This window comes from Pelophylax lessonae, assembly GCF_965119305.1.
Source record: "Pelophylax lessonae genome assembly, chromosome: 3".
In the NCBI taxonomy this organism is placed as follows: domain Eukaryota; kingdom Metazoa; phylum Chordata; class Amphibia; order Anura; family Ranidae; genus Pelophylax; species Pelophylax lessonae.
The window spans coordinates 574,170,047-574,190,573 of NC_138770.1; the positions used below are offsets into that span (position 1 = coordinate 574,170,047).

General features: G+C 41.6%; 1 protein-coding gene across 1 annotated transcript in view; it reads right to left on the reverse strand.

The window, feature by feature from the left end:
• Window positions 1-1,567: 1,567 nt before the first annotated feature.
• Window positions 1,568-20,527, reverse strand: part of LOC309551274 (uncharacterized protein) — a 107,947-nt gene continuing 88,987 nt past the window's right edge. Inside the window, exon 8 of the mRNA XM_082251800.1 lies at window positions 1,568-1,814. Coding sequence (XP_082107926.1) covers window positions 1,767-1,814 — 48 coding nt within the window. The 3' untranslated portion in view covers window positions 1,568-1,766. The remainder of the gene's footprint in view (window positions 1,815-20,527) is intronic.

Here is a 20,527-nt window from a genome sequence, read left to right on the forward strand (position 1 = left end):
CAATCAATCCCATTGTGCTAAAAAGTACAGTCCTCAGCTCTTTTGTATAAAGTAATTGAGCACGCAAGACAGTACCCAGTAATACAGACACAAAGGCTGCTATCACATTGGATGCTCACAAGAATGTCCTGCCTAAAGCAGGAAGCTCCACTTATGACACAACAAAAGAGACAATCAACAGGAATTGATGGCTATACAACATCAATCAATCAGTTCCAAATGTACAGTCACATGACACAAGTTACTCACATAGAATCAACCAATGACACACTTGTATACATTCAAATATACAATAGAAAGGGGGAGTACACCATCATGAATGAGAAGAAAGGTGTGCACGGCTTCCTGCCTAACACTACACAATGAAATCAGCGTGTAGAATCATGAACGCTGCTCTGATCAAACTCGTGCATGCATTCCTGCCTCTACTACTGTAGAGAATCCCATTCAGCAAAGCTCAGAGAACAATGCCTAATAGGATTATACTACTGTTCCCATAGATGTGAGGATATCTGCAAGTAAAGAGCCATGCTGTTTCCACTATGGTGCTCAGGCATAGTAGAAAGACATTAGCATGAATTTATTCATAAAGGCAGATAGATATCAAAACGATATTGACTCCACACCGCAATACACATAAATATATACTGGCAAACAGACCCGCGCATGGAGTGCAAACTGTTTGTATGTTTGAAAAGGGCCATAGACCTGCATTGGGAGAAGGACCAGTAAATCATAAACGCTGTGTAGCACAGCAAGCCATCAACCAGAGACTGCATATGTATGAAGCAAATATAATTGCCCCAATGCACATAGGTTATTACAAATTAAGCACTGACACAAGGTTTTTGTAACATTAACACACACTGTTAGAATTATTTAGAGCAAGCTTTTTTAGGTTTATCCAAAAAAATAAAATAAATAAATACTACTTGGAGGAGGAGGTTGTATCTGTGTTGTTTCATGTCAAGAGCCATCTGATTTGCAGCACTACTTATCTGGAATACTCAAACCAATGCTTTTGATTAAATGAATGCAAATCTATTCATTATTTGTAATAATAACACAAGCCCTGTTGGGTGTATTTTGTATTGATTGGTCACAATGGGTGCATTCAATGACATTTGTTAAAAAAAAAAAAAAACAATAGACTTATACACCATCCCAGCTTAAAGTGAATCTAAAGGATATTAAAACAAAAACCAACATGTTATACTTACCTGCTCTATGCAATGGTTTTGCACAGAGCAGCCCCGATCCTCCTCTTATGGGGTCCCCCACCGCCACTCCTGACTCCTCCCCAAAGTGGCTGCCTCTCTGTCCATTAAGGAGAAAGAGGCTGCTCTTGTGCACAGCACTGGATCAATATTGGGCTCAGGTAAGTATAAGGGAGAGCTGGGGTGGGGGACAGGAGCAGATGCACAGAGAAGGTTTTTTACCATAATGTTGAGAATGCATTAAGGTTTAAAAAAAAAAAAAAAAACGTTTAGAATTACTTTAGGCACTGCCCAGTATATTTACTATAGAGACGACACTACTCAAAAGCACACATTGGAAAATAGTTTTTATCACCTTTTTATATTGACCTAAATTTATAGATTAAAAATATAGTGATACTCAAAAAATCTGCATCCAAATCATAGCAGATCACTGTAAATCGAAGACACAAGGTGATCCTATCATAGTTCCCGCAGTGACACTATGAAGCTTGAGAAGTAACAGTCCTTCAGTATGGTATATCCATGCTCTACAGGTGCTCTTGCTGGCTATTTCACATCTTTGTTTTTGGTCACAAGCATTTTCTGTAGTTTCTCCTAGAAAAAAATACATGAATAGCTTAATATGACAAGTGGACCCAAGAAACTGTAGACAAGCAATAATAAATGTGCATTCAATTTTCAGTTCAACTATACCTATTTAGGGTTTGGTTGCACAGATTTAAAATCGTAAGCTCAGCTAATATTTTTTTTTTTTTTAGTTTTACAGAAATAAAAACTGTCAAGATTTTAATAACAGAGATTCCAGTAATTCCAGAAAGTAACAGTAATTACAAAAATGGTGTTCAAAAACATAACATTTTTATTTCCTAGTTCTCCCTCATGTCAGCATACCAATAGGAATAAATGCAGATCAGGGGTGGGAACTACACTGACATAAAGGAGAGCCAGGAAAGGAAGATTATGGTATTTTTAAAACACATTTCTGTATTCCGGGCTTATCTTATGTCAGCAATACCAATGAGATACAGCTAGCTACAACAGGAAGGGAGGGAGCACAAGAAAAAAGACAGCAGAAAAGCTGCATGTAAAAAAATGTTTTTTCGCACCCAAGCGACTGCAATAATGGAGAAGCCAAAAGATTTAGGAGGATCTGCCGCTACATCCATCTTCCATTCCCAAATAAAGGTGTTGCGAGAGCTCCAACTGGCTTCTTTACACATGGCTTCCTCTGGAACCTTACCCCAGATGTGGCTACCCCATGAGTAGAGTGAGCCCTGACTTCTTCCAGAAGGGTAGGCTTGCACATATGTAGACAACCTGAACAGTTTTCTTCACCCACAATTAATTTCTCATTGAGGCAACTCCTCTTAGGACTTCTCAAAGGTATAAAGAGCCTTACTAATAAGTAAAACCTCTCCATCCCCAACAAATATGTGGTGATAATGTGGACTAGTTTTAGTCTATTGTATAGAATGTCTTCTGGTGCTCTGCTGTGGGATGCAGTTGGTACAGTAGAAGTCTGTTGTAACTTCCCCCACCCACCAAATCCATACCAGGCTCTCTAGGTCTTGTATGGATTTTGATGGTGACCTCACACCAAAAATAAAAAGAAAATTGCATGAGGTCCCCTCAAAATCCATGGTAGAACCTTATCCCAGTATGCAGCCTGACATGGATGAGCGTGCCCCCCCCCCAAACCATACCAGCCAGACTACATGCCCCCAACATCAGTGTGGAGGGGGTACTTTGATGTATGTTGATGAGGACAACGACCTCTTCCCCACAATCTTAACCTGACAGTTGTGGGGGTGCCTTATCGAAATCTGCTCCCAACTGAATGAGTAGGGGTACATAGTACCCCTACTTATTCACAAAAATGTGAGCACAAATAAAAACAAAACTGATGTGAACTGAAAACTGAATTTATTTTAATTTGAAAAAACGGGACTGAATGGATGACGCCTATGTGAAAGGGTCATAATAGACCATTCACACTGATGCACTTTTGATTTGCTTTTATGCAGCTTAAGGGCCCTTTCACACTGATGCACTTGTGATGTGTTCCCATTGACTTACAATAAAAGGTGCCTTGTTGGTTTACTTTCAAACAACCACAACAAAGATGCAGCATGGAAGACTTTTCAAAGTGAACAGTTACATAGGATTTAATTGGAAACAGTTTTCATTTGCAGCCATGAAAAGGCAGGACAAAAGCGCACCAGTGTGAAAGGGGTCTAAGGCTGCAGTTCGGATTCGCTCTGGGCCGTCACCCTGTTCGTCAGCAACATAGGCAGTAGAGTTAGATGCCACATAGCTCAGGATGTCACTAGGAAGAAAAAAGGCTCAATAAACAGCTTGAGCACTACTGGTAAGTCCTATTTGGGGATAAAGGTTTTACCAGAGGCTTAATCTTTATGGCTCCAAAAAGAAGGGAGAAGGAATTTTAAAAGACGAGCATTGCTGCGTGTCACCATCAGATCCACCTGAGGGGTTCCCCAAATCTGAAATACCTGACTGAGAGGCTATGGTTAAAGTCTACTTGTGAGAATCTGCAAGCATGTTGGTCAATGAGTTTTCCTACCATGTCAGATAAGAAAATGTGAGATCCTCGAGACGAGTATATGCTCATGCAAACAGATTCTTTGCTATCTAAAGAAGAGCTAGACTCAGAGTTCCTCAGTGAACAATGTGTGATACTGCTGTTTTGTTGTCCATCATTTTCTTGTCTCAATGACCCTGCGCAATGGTAGGAGTGTTTTGAACGCTACATGAAGCTCTAAGATGTTCAAAGATCTAAGGATGAGACCTTGCTATCTGTCCTCAGAATAGTGACCCTGGCAATGTGCCACTCCAGCTTCAGAAACTGGCTTCTGCAATAATCCATTCTCCAGGGCTGAGAGGCCTGCTTAAGAACAGATTCACCACTTTAACATCGGTGTGACAAAACATGGCAGAAAACTCGCTTGAAGCAACGAGGATCAATACACTGGTGGAGAAACACAAACATGATTTAACAAAGATACCAATGTGCCCATGGCACTAAAGCTCATACAATCTCTGGTCAGGAGTACTGTATATACAGTATGATCAAATGATGTTCCAAGATTTTGCCACAATCTGGGAGATCTTTCTTTATGGTAAGATCAAAGACAAATTTCAGAACTTGTAAAAGATTCGTCTGTGAGCCAAAAGTTAAGGCTTTGGCAGAATTAGTACATCTGGATGCCGAAATCTTATAGTGGATATTAGTGGCAAAAAAGGTTTTGAGAATGTTCTCGGAGCAGAGGCTAAAGAGGTGCATTTCTGGAAGGGGGAGGAGCCTCCATGCCATGCTTGTGAGAGTGGGGTATGGTGGGCGCCAACCATCCATGCAGAGATGGAGCTCCAGGTCTTAGCTGTCTAGCTGCATAGCTCCATCCCGCGACCTCCTGCGGCTACCTGTCTTGCTGTCAACCTGTCGTGGCTAGTAGCCAAGCAGCGGACAAGCGTGGACAGTCTCTCCCATCAGACACCTAAAGAGCCTCAGTCTCCCGGACATTGCAGATATAGGCAGCGGGGTCTGTCGGATTGCTAGGGCATGCTGCTGATCATGAGGTCTGTGCAGTGAGAGCTCTTGTTTACACGTGAGCAACTGGTCTCTCCTGCTAATGTTTCTTGCTTGCTGCTTCCAGGTTATGCCTGGTTATTAGCGCCGAGGAGTCCATGGTGAGAATGTCTGGTGCACTATGAAGAGGAAAGGGAATAAGAGACCTCCCCTCAAGTCTGAAACCCCTAACACCTAAAAGTGAAAGCAATATACTGCAATACACAGCTACTTTGTCTGATAACGCTACTGGATACAAGCAGAGAGTTGGTAGCCAATTTTTCTTCCCTATGATCAATATCCCAGTCCTGGACTTTTTGATCCTCCTGCTCCATGATTCACAGAGTGGTGAGATTCTTTTTTTTTCTTATATATATATATGCACACTACATTTGCAGTTCCCATTGTTTTTTTGCTTTCTGGACACTGACCTTCCCTATGTCCACATACTTGTGCTTGTATGGCTAAGAGACTAACTGAAATAGTAGGATAGCAGAAAAACTGCTAAAATCATTAAACATCTAAACATCTGGACCCCTTTTTTTTTTTTAAAAGGGAAAGGTTAAAATAAAGTGGACAAGTGGATGAATAGCACTTACTAAACAATAAGAAACTATGAGGGGCAGGCCAGCAAAATGTAGTGTGCTGGAAAAAACACCAAAAGTGAGTGCCAGCCCTAACACAATTAAAAAATGTATGGTACAAGAGGACAGTTTGGAAAAAACACTGTCTGAGAAACTGCAGGGGACTCTGTCGAAACAGGCAGAAGCAAGGAGGGACTCAAATAGAACCTCAATAGGCCTGACCCATGGGGAACAATTTCTATTAGAAAAGGTCTTGGAAACAGATGCCGGATCAGATCAAATTGTAGGCACAATATTAAGTGACCAACTATTTACAAAGGGAGAAATGGCTACCACGCTTAAGACAGTGGAAATGTCCATAAAAACTGATTTAACAGCCATCAGTAACGATCTAGCTCACTTATTACATTGCGTATATGATCTGGAAAAGAAACAAGAAGGTTACATAAGGACTTTAAAAGTCCTAAAGGAAGAGCCGAAGGAATTAAAAACAGGATATAGGGACCTCGCCTATTAGAAAGAGAATCAGAACAGGAGCGGGAGGAAGAATTTAAGAATACATGGTCTACCGGAACAGCAGGGTGAAGATCTACCTGACAAGATGAGAAAAAAATTTAATCCGATACTGGATAGAGAAGAAATGGACCAGATCATATTTGGGAGAGTATGGGAAAAAGAAATTGGAATCAGAATAGAACATCACAAGGAGAAAACTGTGCTTAGAGCCCTTCACTGTACCGCTAGAGACGTGAATACCATTGAGATGAACTATAAGTGCTTCTCTAGATGGTATAGTACACCGGTTATAGCCCCAAGTACCGTGAGTATTGGCTAAAAATACAACAACTTATTAACCAATACTTGGGTGATGATATCTCCTTGGATATGTCTTTTTCACAAAACAAACCGACCTCTAAAGCATTATAAAAACTCAATAGTTCCAAACTTGCTAAATGCCGCGAAGGGAACAATCCTAAAAAAAATTGTTTGAGACAGAAGCCCCCAAAATGAGTACACCCCTCACATATTTGTAAATATTTTATTATATCTTTTCATGTGACAACACTGAAGAAATGACACTTTGCTACAATGTAAAGTAGTGAGTGTACAGCTTGTATAACAGTGTAAATTTGCTGTCCCCTCAAAATAACTCAACACAGCCATTAATGTCTAAACCGCTGGCAACAAAAGGGAGTACACCCCTAAATGAAATGTCCAAATTGGGCCCAATTGCTGCAGAGGTTGAATGGGTGGGGGCTCAGCCTGTCAGTGCTCAGACCATACGCCACACACTGCATCAAATTGGTCTGCATGGCTATCATCCCAGAAGGAAAAAAGAGAGGGGTGCCCTTGGGGTGGGACTTTAAATGAGGTATATACATTCAGTGACCATAGTACAAAGATGGTAAAAAAATATGACAAATTTTATTGATGTAGTTGCATATGAATGATGACAACAATAAAACAACAACACAATGGGCATGTGGCATAATAGCATCAACAATACACATGAATAACAATATCGATAAAAATATGGGTTGCACTCATATATTGTAGTAACTCGACGCGTTTCGTGAGTCTTCAGTAAGCTCACTCATCAGGAGTATATATATGAGATAAATTGTCTAAAAATGAATGAGACAGTAAACAACATGTTACTATATATGATTGAGGAGTGTGATATTGTAACATCTGTACATGAACAGAAATGAAAAAGATCACACTCACACATGACCCAAAGATAGGTGGTGGATGCATGCTCTCACGATGCGGGGGCTGCCATGGTCTAACCCGGGAGCTGACAGGACTTGAACCATTGGCGAACACGTTGGGGAGACAGGATAGGAATCAAGATTGTGGAAAATGAAGCTTCTGCTTGATAGCGAAGTATGGGCTGGAAATAAATGAATATGCATCTCAATGGAGTATATAATTACATTGTTTGTATCACTAAGAGATATCCAAAGGATCAAGATAAGTATAATTGTATAATAAACTGCATAAAGTGTCAGTCCAAGCAAATATTGTATGAAGCAGGGACCAGTTGCCTCTAGAAATATAGAAGAATCAAGATAAGTATAATTGTATAATAAACTGCATAATGAGTCAGTCCAAGCAAATATTGTATGAAGCAGGGACCAGTTGCCTCTAGAAATATAGATTGTATTGTATGTAGTTCAAAATTAGATTTAAAGGGTAAGATACTATATCCACTTGGTGATACATAAAAAGTGAATGTGGTGTGGTAAAAAAAAAAGAAGCAGAATGGAACCCAAAATAAATGGTGATGAGTGATAATAAAAAACATGTGGTGATTAGTGAATCCACTTGGGAATGGGTGAGAAAAACAAGGAAGGATGAGCCTCAGAAAGGGTGAAAAAACTAAAGGGATGCAGGGGAGGTGAAACATCATGAAAGGACCCAAAGAAGGAAAGAAAACGAAATGGCAGCAAAAGAGATTGTGAAAGGAGACCTCACCTGAAAACACAACGCATAGGCACCTGGCTCTAGTCCTAGAACGCCATGTGGAGGATGGTGGAGGCAGGGGTGCAACCAGTGCATCCATGCTGTCCAGCGGTAGAAGTCAGCTTATGCTGGCAACCGCAGCCAGATTGATTTCACCCACCAAACCATACGTGCACCTGAGACGGTGCTCGTACGTTGGGGGGGAAGGACATGGTGCTGATATACAGGTGGCCCCGCCCCCAAAGGGGAGGGGGCAGCCAGGGAGACTAAACTTCCTGTTCGTATATCACAGCTCCCGGGAGAGATACACAGCCACCACCAGAGGGCGCACAACCAACCCATGGGTTGTATAAATAAAATCGGGTAAAAATTGTAAATTGTATGCAGCCATAGGCCTGTGTGTGTCACAATGGGACCGTGTGGGACCGAAAGCGGGAATGGGTGTCTTCCACCCGGGTACTATTAAAAGTAGGCAAAATAAATGGTCTCACATGGTTCCATGTAAATACCTCCCCTGCATCCCTTTAGTTTTTTCACCCTTTCTGAGGCTCATCCTTCCTTGTTTTTCTCACCCATTCCCAAGTGGATTCACTAATCACCACATGTTTTTTATTATCACTCATCGCCATTTATTTTGGGTTCCATTCTGCTTCTTTTTTTTTTTACCACACCCCATTCACTTTTTATGTATCACCAAGTGGATATAGTATCTTACCCTTTAAATCTAATTTTGAACTACATACAATACAATCTATATTTCTAGAGGCAACTGGTCCCTGCTTCATACAATATTTGCTTGGACTGACTCATTATGCAGTTTATTATACAATTATACTTATCTTGATTCTTCTATATTTCTAGAGGCAACTGGTCCCTGCTTCATACAATATTTGCTTGGACTGACTCTTCATGCAGTTTATTATACAATTATACTTATCTTGATCCTTTGGATATCTCTTAGTGATACAAACAATATAATTATATACTCCATTGAGATGCATATTCATTTATTTCCAGCCCATACTTCGCTATCAAGCAGAAGCTTCATTTTCCACAATCTTGATTCCTCTCCTGTCTCCCCAACGTGTTCGCCAATGGTTCAAGTCCTGTCAGCTCCCGGTCTAGACCATGGCAGCCCCTGCATCGTGAGAGCACGCATCCACCACCTATCTTTGGGTCATGTGTGAGTGTGATCTTTTTCATTTCTGTTCATGTACAGATGTTACAATATCACACTCCTCAATCATATATAGTAACATGTTGTTTACTGTCTCATTCATTTTTAGACAATTTATCTCATATATATACTCCTGATGAGTGAGCTTACTGAAGACTCACGAAACGCGTCGAGTTACTACAATATATGAGTGCAACCCATATTTTTATCGATATTGTTATTCATGTGTATTGTTGATGCTATTATGCCGCATGCCCATTGTGTTGTTGTTTTATTGTTGTCATCATTCATATGCAACTACATCAATAAAATTTGTCATATTTTTTTACCATCTTTGTACTATGGTCACTGAATGTATATACCTCATTTAAAGTCCCACCCCAAGGGCACCCCTCTCTTTTTTCCAGTATGAATCGGGATGGAGGTATTTACATGGAACCATGTGAGACCATTTATTTTGCCTACTTTTAATAGTACCCGGGTGGAAGACACCCATGCCCGCTTTCGGTCCCACACGGTCCCATTGTGACACACACAGGCCTATGGCTGCATACAATTTACAATTTTTACCCTATTTTATTTATACAACCCATGGGTTGGTTGTGCGCCCTCTGGTGATGGCTGTGTATCTCTCCCGGGAGCTGTGATATACGAACAGGAAGTTTAGTCTCCCTGGCTGCCCCCTCCCCTTCAGGGGCGGGGCCACCTGTATATCAGCACCATGTCCTTCCCCCCCAACGTACGAGCACCGTCTCAGGTGCACATATGGTTTGGTGGGTGAAATCAATCTGAGGCTGCGGTTGCCAGCATAAGCTGACTTCTACCGCTGGACAGCATGGATGCACTGGTTGCACCCCTGCCTCCACCATCCTCCACATGGCGTTCTAGGACTAGAGCCAGGTGCCTATGCGTTGTGTTTTCAGGTGAGGTCTCCTTTCACAATCTCTTTTGCTGCCATTTTGTTTTCTTTCCTTCTTTGGGTCCTTTCATGATGTTTCACCTCCCCTGCATCCCTTTAGTTTTTTCACCCTTTCTGAGGCTCATCCTTCCTTGTTTTTCTCACTCATTCCCAAGTGGATTCACTAATCACCACATGTTTTTTTATTATCACTCATCACCATTTATTTTGGGTTCCATTCTGCTTCTTTTTTTTTTACCACACCCCATTCACTTTTTATGTATCACCAAGTGGATATAGTATCTTACCCTTTAAATCTAATTTTGAACTACATACAATACAATCTATATTTCTAGAGGCAACTGGTCCCTGCTTCATACAATATTTGCTTGGACTGACTCATTATGCAGTTTATTATACAATTATACTTATCTTGATCCTTCTATATTTCTAGAGGCAACTGGTCCCTGCTTCATACAATATTTGCTTGGACTGACTCTTTATGCAGTTTATTATACAATTATACTTATCTTGATCCTTTGGATATCTCTTAGTGATACAAACAATATAATTATATACTCCATTGAGATGCATATTCATTTATTTCCAGCCCATACTTCGCTATCAAGCAGAAGCTTCATTTTCCACAATCTTGATTCCTCTCCTGTCTCCCCAACGTGTTCGCCAATGGTTCAAGTCCTGTCAGCTCCCGGGTTAGACCATGGCAGCCCCCGCATCGTGAGAGCACGCATCCACCACCTATCTTTGGGTCATGTGTGAGTGTGATCTTTTTCATTTCTGTTCATGTACAGATGTTACAATATCACACTCCTCAATCATATATAGTAACATGTTGTTTACTGTCTCATTCATTTTTAGACAATTTATCTCATATATATACTCCTGATGAGTGAGCTTACTGAAGACTCACGAAACGCGTTGAGTTACTACAATATATGAGTGCAACCCATATTTATATTGATATTGTTATTCATGTGTATTGTTGATGCTATTATGCCGCATGCCCATTGTGTTGTTGTTTTATTGTTGTCATCATTTATATGCAACTACATCAATAAAATTTGTCATATTTTTTTACCATCTTTGTACTATGGTCACTGAATGTATATACCTCATTTAAAGTCCCACCCCAAGGGCACCCCTCTCTTTTTTCCAGTATGAATCGGGATGGAGGTATTTACATGGAACCATGTGAGACCATTTCTTTTGCCTACTTTTAATCATCCCAGAAGGAAGCCTCTTCTAAAGATGATGCACAAGAAAGCCGCAAACAGCTTGCTGAAGACAAGCAGATTAAGCACATGGATTACTGTGGTCTGATGAAACCAAGATAAACTTATTTGGTTCAGATGCTGTCAAGTGTGTGTGGGGGACCAGGTGAGGAGTACAAAGACAAGTGTCTTGCCTACAGTCAAGCATGGTGGTGGGAGTGTCATGGTCTGGGGCTGCATGAGTGCTGCCGGCACTGGGGAGCTACTGTTCATTGAGGGAACCATGAATGCCAACATGTACTGTGACACACTGAAGCAGAGCATGATCCCCTCCCTTCGGAGACTGAGCCGCAGGGCAGTATTCCAACTTAATAATGACCCCAAACACACCTCCAAGATGACCACTGCCTTGCTAAAGAAGCTGAGGGTAAAGATGATGGACTAGCCAAGCATGTCTCCAGACCTAAATCCTATTGAGCATCTGTGGGGCATCCTCAAATGGAAGGTGTAGGAGAACAAGGTCTCTAACATCCACCAGCTCCGTGATTTCATCATGGAGGAGTGGAAGAGGACTCCAGTGGCAACCTGTGAACCTCTGGTGAACTTCATGCTCAAGAGGGTTAAGACTGTGCTGGAAAATAATGGTGGCCACACAAAATATTGACACTTTGGGACCAATTTGGACATTTTCACTTATGGGTGTACTTACTTTTGTTTAGACATTAATGGCTATGTGTTGAGTTATTTTAAGGGAACAGCAAATTTACATTGTTATACAAGCTGTACATCCACTATTATACATTGTAGCAGTGTAATTTCTTCAGTGTTGTAACATGAAAAGATGTAACAAGATATTTACCAAAATGCGAGGGGTGTACTCACTTTTGTGAGATACTGTGTATATATATATATATATATATATATATATTGTGGGGTGACTTAGCTCGGTGGTAGGCATGGATGACCCCTTGGGTTGTTCGTTACACAGGGAGATAGCCGAGAAGTGGTTGCAAACAACAGTTTGGTTTATTCTTGCAGTTTACTTCACACAAGTGCAAGCAGCGAAAACATCCAAAATAAAAATAAAACACAAAATAAATCCTTGCCACTGTGGGCGGCTACCTTCACACACACTGGAACCTATCTAATGAAGTCTGTCCCCAACCTACTGTTGGGCAGACTTGGCTGATCATACAGCAGACTCTCAATAGTCCATGTTTTATCTCTTCACACAGCACATGTTCATTTAACCTGTCCCTTTGTTTGTCTCAACACATAGCAAACAGTTCATTTATTTCTTCCACATAGAAATAGTTCATTTTCTCACCTTGAAAAGTCTTCACACTTGTTAATTTCTCCTTCACACAGGAAATGTCCATTGATTTCTTTCCACATAGAAACGATCCAAGACCTCACATTGAATAGTCTTCACACTTGTTACCCTCCTCAGCTTCACATTGCTTCAGGAGGTCTTCCCCATGCTCACACAGCTTTTAGGGGGCACACATCTGACTGTCCTCTCCCAGCCCACACGGCGACAGGAGGCAGCAATCCTTAGACTTCCTCTGGACAAATTATAGAGGCCTTAATTTATCTGACTTCCTGTCACATACCCCCCCCCCTCTTGTTTCAACCCTCGGGTTGGGACACAGATTTGCAGACACGCATGTGTCAGGCACTTCTCTTGACTCTCACTGATAAGCCTCCTAGTATCCTCAAGCTTCCGGATGAAACTGTTTGTCATCTTCATTGACAGATTTCTCGTAAATGTCACACTGTTTGTCTCTTATCTCATATACATCTTCCTCAACTGCATTTTTGGCATCATTTCGCTCCTTCTCAAGTTTGTCTTGCATACAAGTTAGTCCTATCCACCAAGGAGGACCGTGATCCATAGGCAACTCAATTTTGCTAGTCTTAAAGTCTTCAACATTCTTAAGACGCCTCTCTCTGCAATCAACAAATGATTTCCACAACACTTTGAGAACCTCTGCTTCACTTAGCTTTGTTCCAAGAAATGCCTTCTTGAGCCTGGCTTGCTCTAAGATGCTGTGCAGAAGGCCTTCCATTTGCGACAACAGGCTGTCACACATTTCTTCAAAGTGACCCCTGTTCATTTTTCCAGCGACATCATCAACTTTCCTTCTGCTAACATATGGGTCAAAGGCAACAACACAGTTGAACCCAGCAATCTGGGTGGTATCCATTATAGACCTCCTCTCTGCATCAGTGAAGAAGCATGGAACTGCAACACATTCTTTTACAGGTTTTTTCAATGCACTTTCTGCTGAACTATTTGACCGCTCAAGGTCACCTAGTTCCTTTTCTCTATCTGAATTCCACATGGAATGCATCTCAAGATCACGATCAAACTTCTGCCACCTGTCTTTCACCAGTTCCATTTTGGAAATATTCCCTGAAAGGCACTTGAAATTCATTTGCTTCACGTTTTCACCAACAGCCTTAGTTTTCTCCACTAGGTGGTGTTTGCTTTTTTCTCCCAGATTTATATCACTTGCTTTAGTTTTCTCCGCTTTAGTTTTCTCCACTAGGTTTTCAGCCTGAACTGAGAAATCATCACATTTCTTACACAGCTCCTTTGTTTGCTGAAGTTCTAATGATACATTTTCCAATGCTTGAAGTTTTTGAAGGAATGGTTTATTCCAAAGGGGTGATTCAAGCCACATGTCATCACATTCCTGAGGCTCACTCAGGACAGACCCCAAAACACTGATCCTTTTAAAAACTGCATCAGGCACACTATCCCCTCTTTGGGACAGATCCTCTGTTGCCTGTAATTCCTCTTCAAGTTCCTGCAACGGAATCTTCATCTCTTCTACTTGCTGTTCTAAGGCTCGCTTAGACTTTTCTAGCTCCTGAACGCTTTTCACAACCTCATCCTTGGAGCTGACCAAATCTTCCATCTCTGTACACAGCTGTTGGTTAACTCTTTCTAGTTCAACCTTACACTCTAGAGCTTCCTCCAAGGAGCGAGCCAAGAACAGGGCTTTGCTCTCTTTATCACGCGCCTCCGTTTCTGCACGGTCGCGTTCTTCTGCATATTTTGCAGACGCAGTCTTCTCCTCACCAAGCATCTGATCAAACTTCTTTTTCACATTTTCAACATTTTCTAATGAACCAACGCTTTCTTCCATGCGTTTTTTCATATCCGCTATCTGAGCTTGCAATGTTGCGACTTGCTCTGATAGGTTTTTCTTTGCTTCCTCCTCCTCTTGTAATTGTTCCAGGACACCATTTTTCTCATCTTCCATTTGTTTGAGCTTTTTGCTAAAACTCAGCCTTTGACACCTCTCTTCCTGAGTGTCTTGCAGCTGTGATTCCAAGATAGAAAAATCTTCCGCAATTTCTCTAGATTTGCTGTCTGCTTGAGAAAGCTGATTTGTGACATTGTCCAACTCAACCTGCAGTCGGTTTGGCTTCTCTGACAGCTTAGCACACAATCGGTCACCTTCTGACACCTTGACTTGCGATTCCTGCAGCTGTGCCTCTACTTTTTTTCTCTTGTGTTCAGAATCTCCTTTTCCCTGCATAAGAGCTTTCACCTCATTGGCTAGCTTCTGGGAATGAGACTGTAATTCTGCCACACAGGCTTCTTTCTCCTTTAACTGCTGCTGGACACGTTGGACTTCATCTTTCCAACTTTCACAGTCCGTACGTAATTCATCTACCACATTGCTCAAAGTGGTGAGCTCATACACAGTACTCAGTAATTTTAGCCTCTCTCTCACTTTTCTCCTTGTCGCTGAGAGACAATGTCGTTTTCAGAGCGACATTCTGTTCCTGCACCTCCATTTGCTGCTGGCGTCTCTGTTTCCAGCCTGCCATGCTCTCTTGGTGAGCCTTTTGTTGAGCTGCAAAGCTCCGCTGAAAATCCACATTTGCCTCAGTGTTGCTAGGGACAACAACCTTTCTCTTTAGCAGACTCTGTTCCGGCATGGATGGGGCTCCTTTAGACGGTAGCATCCCCTCCATCCATAGAATCCGGTCTCTCATTTCAGCTATCTGCATCTTTCAGGCGTTTTGATCGCCCCATCTTCAATACTCCACAATAAATTTTTCACAGTCCAGCAAAAAATTTTGAGACCACTGTCTCTTTAAAACTTAGTAGTTTTTCTCTCTCTTGCAGGATCTCCTTTCCTGTACACACAGTTTGTGCAGTCTCATGCACCAGACACAACAAAGTTCATCAAAAAACATTTTTTTTTTTTTCTTTCAGGATCTCCTGTCCTGCACACATAGATTGTGCAATCTCATGCACCAGACAAAGTTCACAGAACATATGCACTTCTTTGCAGGGATCTCTGCTTCTGCCCAATGCATACCTCCACCATATGTGGGGTGACTTAGCTCGGTGGTAAGCGTGGATGACCCCTTGGGGGGTTCGTTACACAGGGAGATAGCCGAGAAGTGGTTGCAAACAACAGTTTGGTTTATTCTTGCAGTTTACTTCACACAAGTGCAAGCAGCAAAAACATCCAAAATAAAAATAAAACACAAAATAAATCCTTGCCACTGTGGGCGGCTACCTTCACACACACTGGAACCTATCTAATGAAGTCTGTCCCCAACCTACTGTTGGGCAGACTTGGCTTATCATACAGCAGACTCTCAATAGTCCATGTTTTATCTCTTCACACAGCACATGTTCATTTAACCTGTCCCTTTGTTTGTTTCTTCACATAGCAAACAGTTCATTTTCTCACCTTGAAAAGTCTTCACACTTGTTAATTTCCCCTTCACACAGGAAATGTCCATTGGTTTCTTTCCACATAGAAACGATCCAAGACCTCACCTTGAGTAGTCTTCACACTTGTTACCCTCCTCAGCTTCACATCGCTTCAGGAGGTCTTCCCCATGCTCACACAGCTTTCAGGGGGCACACATCTGACTGTCCTCTCCCAGCCCACACGGCGACAGGAGGCAGCAATCCTTAGACTTCCTCTGGACAAATTATAGAGGCCTTCATTTTCTCATTCTGAACAGCTGAATGGTTTTCAACTTCCTGCTGGCTATCTCTGTAGCCAACACCCTATAGTAATTGGTGAACTTTCTAAATCAGGTGGAAATGTATCTCCTGTCTGTGACTACATCCACAGATTTACCTGACTTCCTGTCACAATATATATATATATATATACAGTATATATATATATAATATATATACTAGCAAGATCAGTATAGTTAGAGGTACAGTGAAAAGATGGACAGGATTAAAATGGTGAAATGGGGTAAATGTAGGAGGAATGGAGGGGATATAGGGATATGTAAAATAGACTGTACAACATGTATAATTGAAGGAACTGTATTTCTTTTTGAAGGTTTTGTAGAATTGATTGAAATTAATAAAAACTATATAAAAAAAAAAAAAAGAGAGAAGACAGCCAAACTGAAATGAGGATGCCCCATGACAAACCTCGGATGCCATTGATGAGCTGTCGCTACAGAAACAAGGAGGCAGGCAAATGCAGAGCAAGGGTTTGAACACCGTTTACATATGTGGGCGCGACTTGGGTATGCGTTCGCTTCTGTGCGCGAACTAACGGGGCTTTAATTTTTTTTCCCTATTTATTTTATCTTTTATTTTTTATTTTTACATTGTCCTTTTACAAAAAAACATGTTTTGATCACTTTTATTCCTATTACAAGGAATGTAAACATCACTTGTAATAGAAATAAGCAGGACAGGTCCTCTTTAATGTGAGATCTGGGGTCAAAAAGACCTCAGATCTCACATCTTCACTAAAAATGAAAAAAAAAAAGTAATTTTTTTTCAGGATGAAAAAAATGGGCTCTTTAAATCCGTTGCTAGGAATCAACGTATGACGTCGCTCTGGTCCTCCAAGACCATGGAGTCGAGTGAGGGCCATCTTTCCCTCACTCGACTTACTGCCTAAGGGGACAGCGGACCGGATAATTTTCCCCGCTACCGATGGGTCTGGTAAGCAGGAAAAACGACCGGGAAGTGGCGGGAGGGGGCACCTCTCCTGCCACCCATAAAGGTGATCCCGCAGCAAGGTCACTACAGTCCTCCAAGGGCATAGAGCTAAGTAAGGGACATCTTGCTCTCACTTGGCTTCCTGTCCAACCATCTGCAGGACAGGATCGCTTCTGGGTTTACAGACGGCTCTGGTAAACCCAGAAACAATCGGCAAGCGGCAGGAGGGAGGCACCTCTCCTGCCACCTATAAAAGTGATCCCGTGGCAAATCTGCCACTGGGATCACTTTTATCTAAAAGCCGGCCGCCTAACAAACAAAACAAAAAAAGATATTGGGGTTATTGCAGCTAGCTGCTGCCATAACCCTGGTATTTAATGACAAAGTAATTAATTATATTTACAGTTAGGCAGTTGGCAAGTGGTTTAAGCTGGTGTCATGACCACAGCCCCAGGTTTCCTGTTTCAAGCCAACCAACCTTGCATGGAGGGACAACAGAGTAGGTTGCATCTCTAGAAACACACAGCTCTATCTGCAACAGTTTACAAGGTGGATCAACAATGGTCTCTACAGGATAGCTCATTTCATAGACCATAAAGGAATTAGAAAGCCCTCTTACTTTCTGGAGACTTTACAAATGCCCCCATTGGAGACGTTTCGACTCCACCAAATTACTCATTACTTACAGAAACAGTGTAAAGATCAGGGGGACATCACCACACAGATTTTCTAGGAAGATAAATGTCCAAGTGGTCCAGGGAGGCATGGTAGTATCTTAGAGCTGTATACTCTGTTAGCGGATCAGGGTTCTAAACTCTCTTACCAACTAGCTTGGGAGGAGGATTTTGGGAGATGAGGATGTTTGGTCCCAGGGGTCGACCACGGTGCACAAGGGAATCTTAAACACTTCCCTGGTGGAGGCGAATTGCAAGGCATTGTCACAATGGTATCTAGTTCCAAAATGATTAGCCAAAATCTACCCGGATGGATCGCCTCTCTGTTTCAGAGGGTGCGGCCAGAAAGGAAACATGCTCCATATTTGGTGGACGTGCCCAAAACACAAATGGTTTTGGACAAGAGTATTTAATTTGGTATATTCGGTGACCGGACTGAATATTCCCAAAAACTTTAAGACGGAATTATTTTCCGATCTATCGAGTGAGTTACCCAGAAATCTCAGGATTTTTACCTTCTTTATCTTCCTGGCAGCTAGCACCACCAAAGCGTGAGCATGGAAAACTCTTGTGATAAATCTAGCATTAGTGAAAAACAAAATCTCCTGGATCATGATAAATGAAAAATTGGCTATCATTCTTCGCAACCAACATAATTGCTTTGAAAAGGTTTGGAACCCCTGGATTAGATATCTTCAGCCCCTGTGAGGGGTGGGATGGAGGGAGGAGGGGGGTTGGTGGTTTGGACTGTGCCAATCGGCTTCTTTCTTCTCTTCTCATCTTTCTTTTTCCCATATTTTTCGATAGTGGGCTTTAGGGTTACCCTTTTCCTAGTTTAAATTTGGAAATGTGGTGTTTTCTGGTTAATATTGGCAAATTTGGTTCTATTATACAGAAGTCATTTTTTAAGATTCCCTCCCCCCTCTCCTTCTTTCCCATTTTGGAACCATATATGAATAACAGTCTGAATTGCCATATACTGTAGGTTAGTATCAATATTACTATGGCTTCAGTGAATGGACCACGTTGATCACTGCACTTTGTTCTTTTCACGTGTCTCCATCTTACACCTCCAGGCAGAGACGGTCAGGGACAATAACTATGATATGGTATAGTTGTGACACGACCAGAATATGATGGTTTTGACAATCTTCATTGTAACACCATTATTTAACTTGTATTTGTCCTATTAAGTACTTAATTGTTTGCTTATTTCTCTTCTTAATAAAAATCATTGGAAAAGAAACACACAGCTCTATAGCCAAGGAAGGCAAGGCATTTCCCCTGCTCCCCCCTTTCTCTAAGCTAACATGCTGGCTAGATACTGCATTGTCCACTGTTAAATCTTTCCTGTGAAAACTGGAAGTTTAGGGAAGCAGCACCGAGAGAGCAGGAGCCAGCTGCATTGAAAGTTGTAAACTGCAAGTGCTAGGGTAGAAATTTTACCAAATACTTTATAGAGAATGTTTATTTTATTGTACTCAATCCTGGCCCGGTGGTTGTGGGGGTGCAGGGGTGACTTGTTGGAATCTGGAAGCCCCATTAAAAATACAATGAGGATTTAATACTACTTTAAAGAAAAATACCTGGGTATATGGGAAGCTAACTTGAGTTTATAGCCCTTCTTTACTGTTTACAAAATCCAAAAGCCCGTAATGTTGTCCAACCAAACCTATCTAAATGTGAAAAGCCTTGCACCTACTGGGGTTGGCTGCGTAAAAAAGCCTTCAGATTGTTTTTTTAAGGGGCATTACCCAACTGGTCCCATTTGGTTCTGGTGTTGTTTTGGAAAGAGGGCTCAACCCTTCTCAAGGAACATCTGAGAAATTCTCATTCAGCTTATAGGACTTGGCATCCCTGTATTGATCTCTGAGCTTCTTGTTGGCAGGAAAAGACTGCTGTGCTCTTTTATGATCCTAAAGTAAGAGACCTGTTTTTCTCCAGTCATTCTCTTGATAACCTCTGCCAGGGGTTGTGATAGAAGATGAGCTTCATGGAATACAAAATTGCATTAAGACCTTTTTTGGATGTGCCCCCCGCCTCCCAGTGTGTCAGCCATATCATACTGAATCCCCTCACCGAGTGAACCACCAGCCTTGTTAAAAGATGCACTGAGTTGCAGAGGCCTTGCAACAAAGTTTGAAACCATTTTCATATCCTGTAATGGAGCAAAAATATTCTCTCTAGACACTTTGGATACTAGGGCCTCTTTGAACCCTGTTGTGTATGGTTTTAATGCCCAGAGAAACTAAGTTAGTTAGTGTAACTGCATGTCTGCAAGCAGCTCCAACTGTCTCATATATCTTTTTGAGGTCTGAGTCCACTCTCCTGTCCATAGCATCTTTAAAGGAAACTGCAAAATGAAATTCAATATCTTTGCTTTTTTTTCATCTCAGTCCATTCGTTTTCTATAACTTCCTTTATCTTGACCATTTAAGTAAAGGTTGGAAGCTCCTTTTTTAAATTTAGGAATATTTTCTCGTGAGGTGCTGAATCTTCTTCCAGTTAATGGCCTGCTTCATTGCCTGACAAACCGCACCACCAAGGCAAAGTCAAGATTATACGACTTAACTATCTCTTCTTAGGAAATTCTGCTAGCCTTTTGAGACTGTAGCCTCTGAAGACTTCACCACCAGTCTGGCTTTCCTACCTCCTCTCAGTTTCTTAGGAATTGCTTCATGCTGTGCATATTCTTTTAAAACATCTGTTGTTACCTCCAAGGTATCTTACTGGGAAC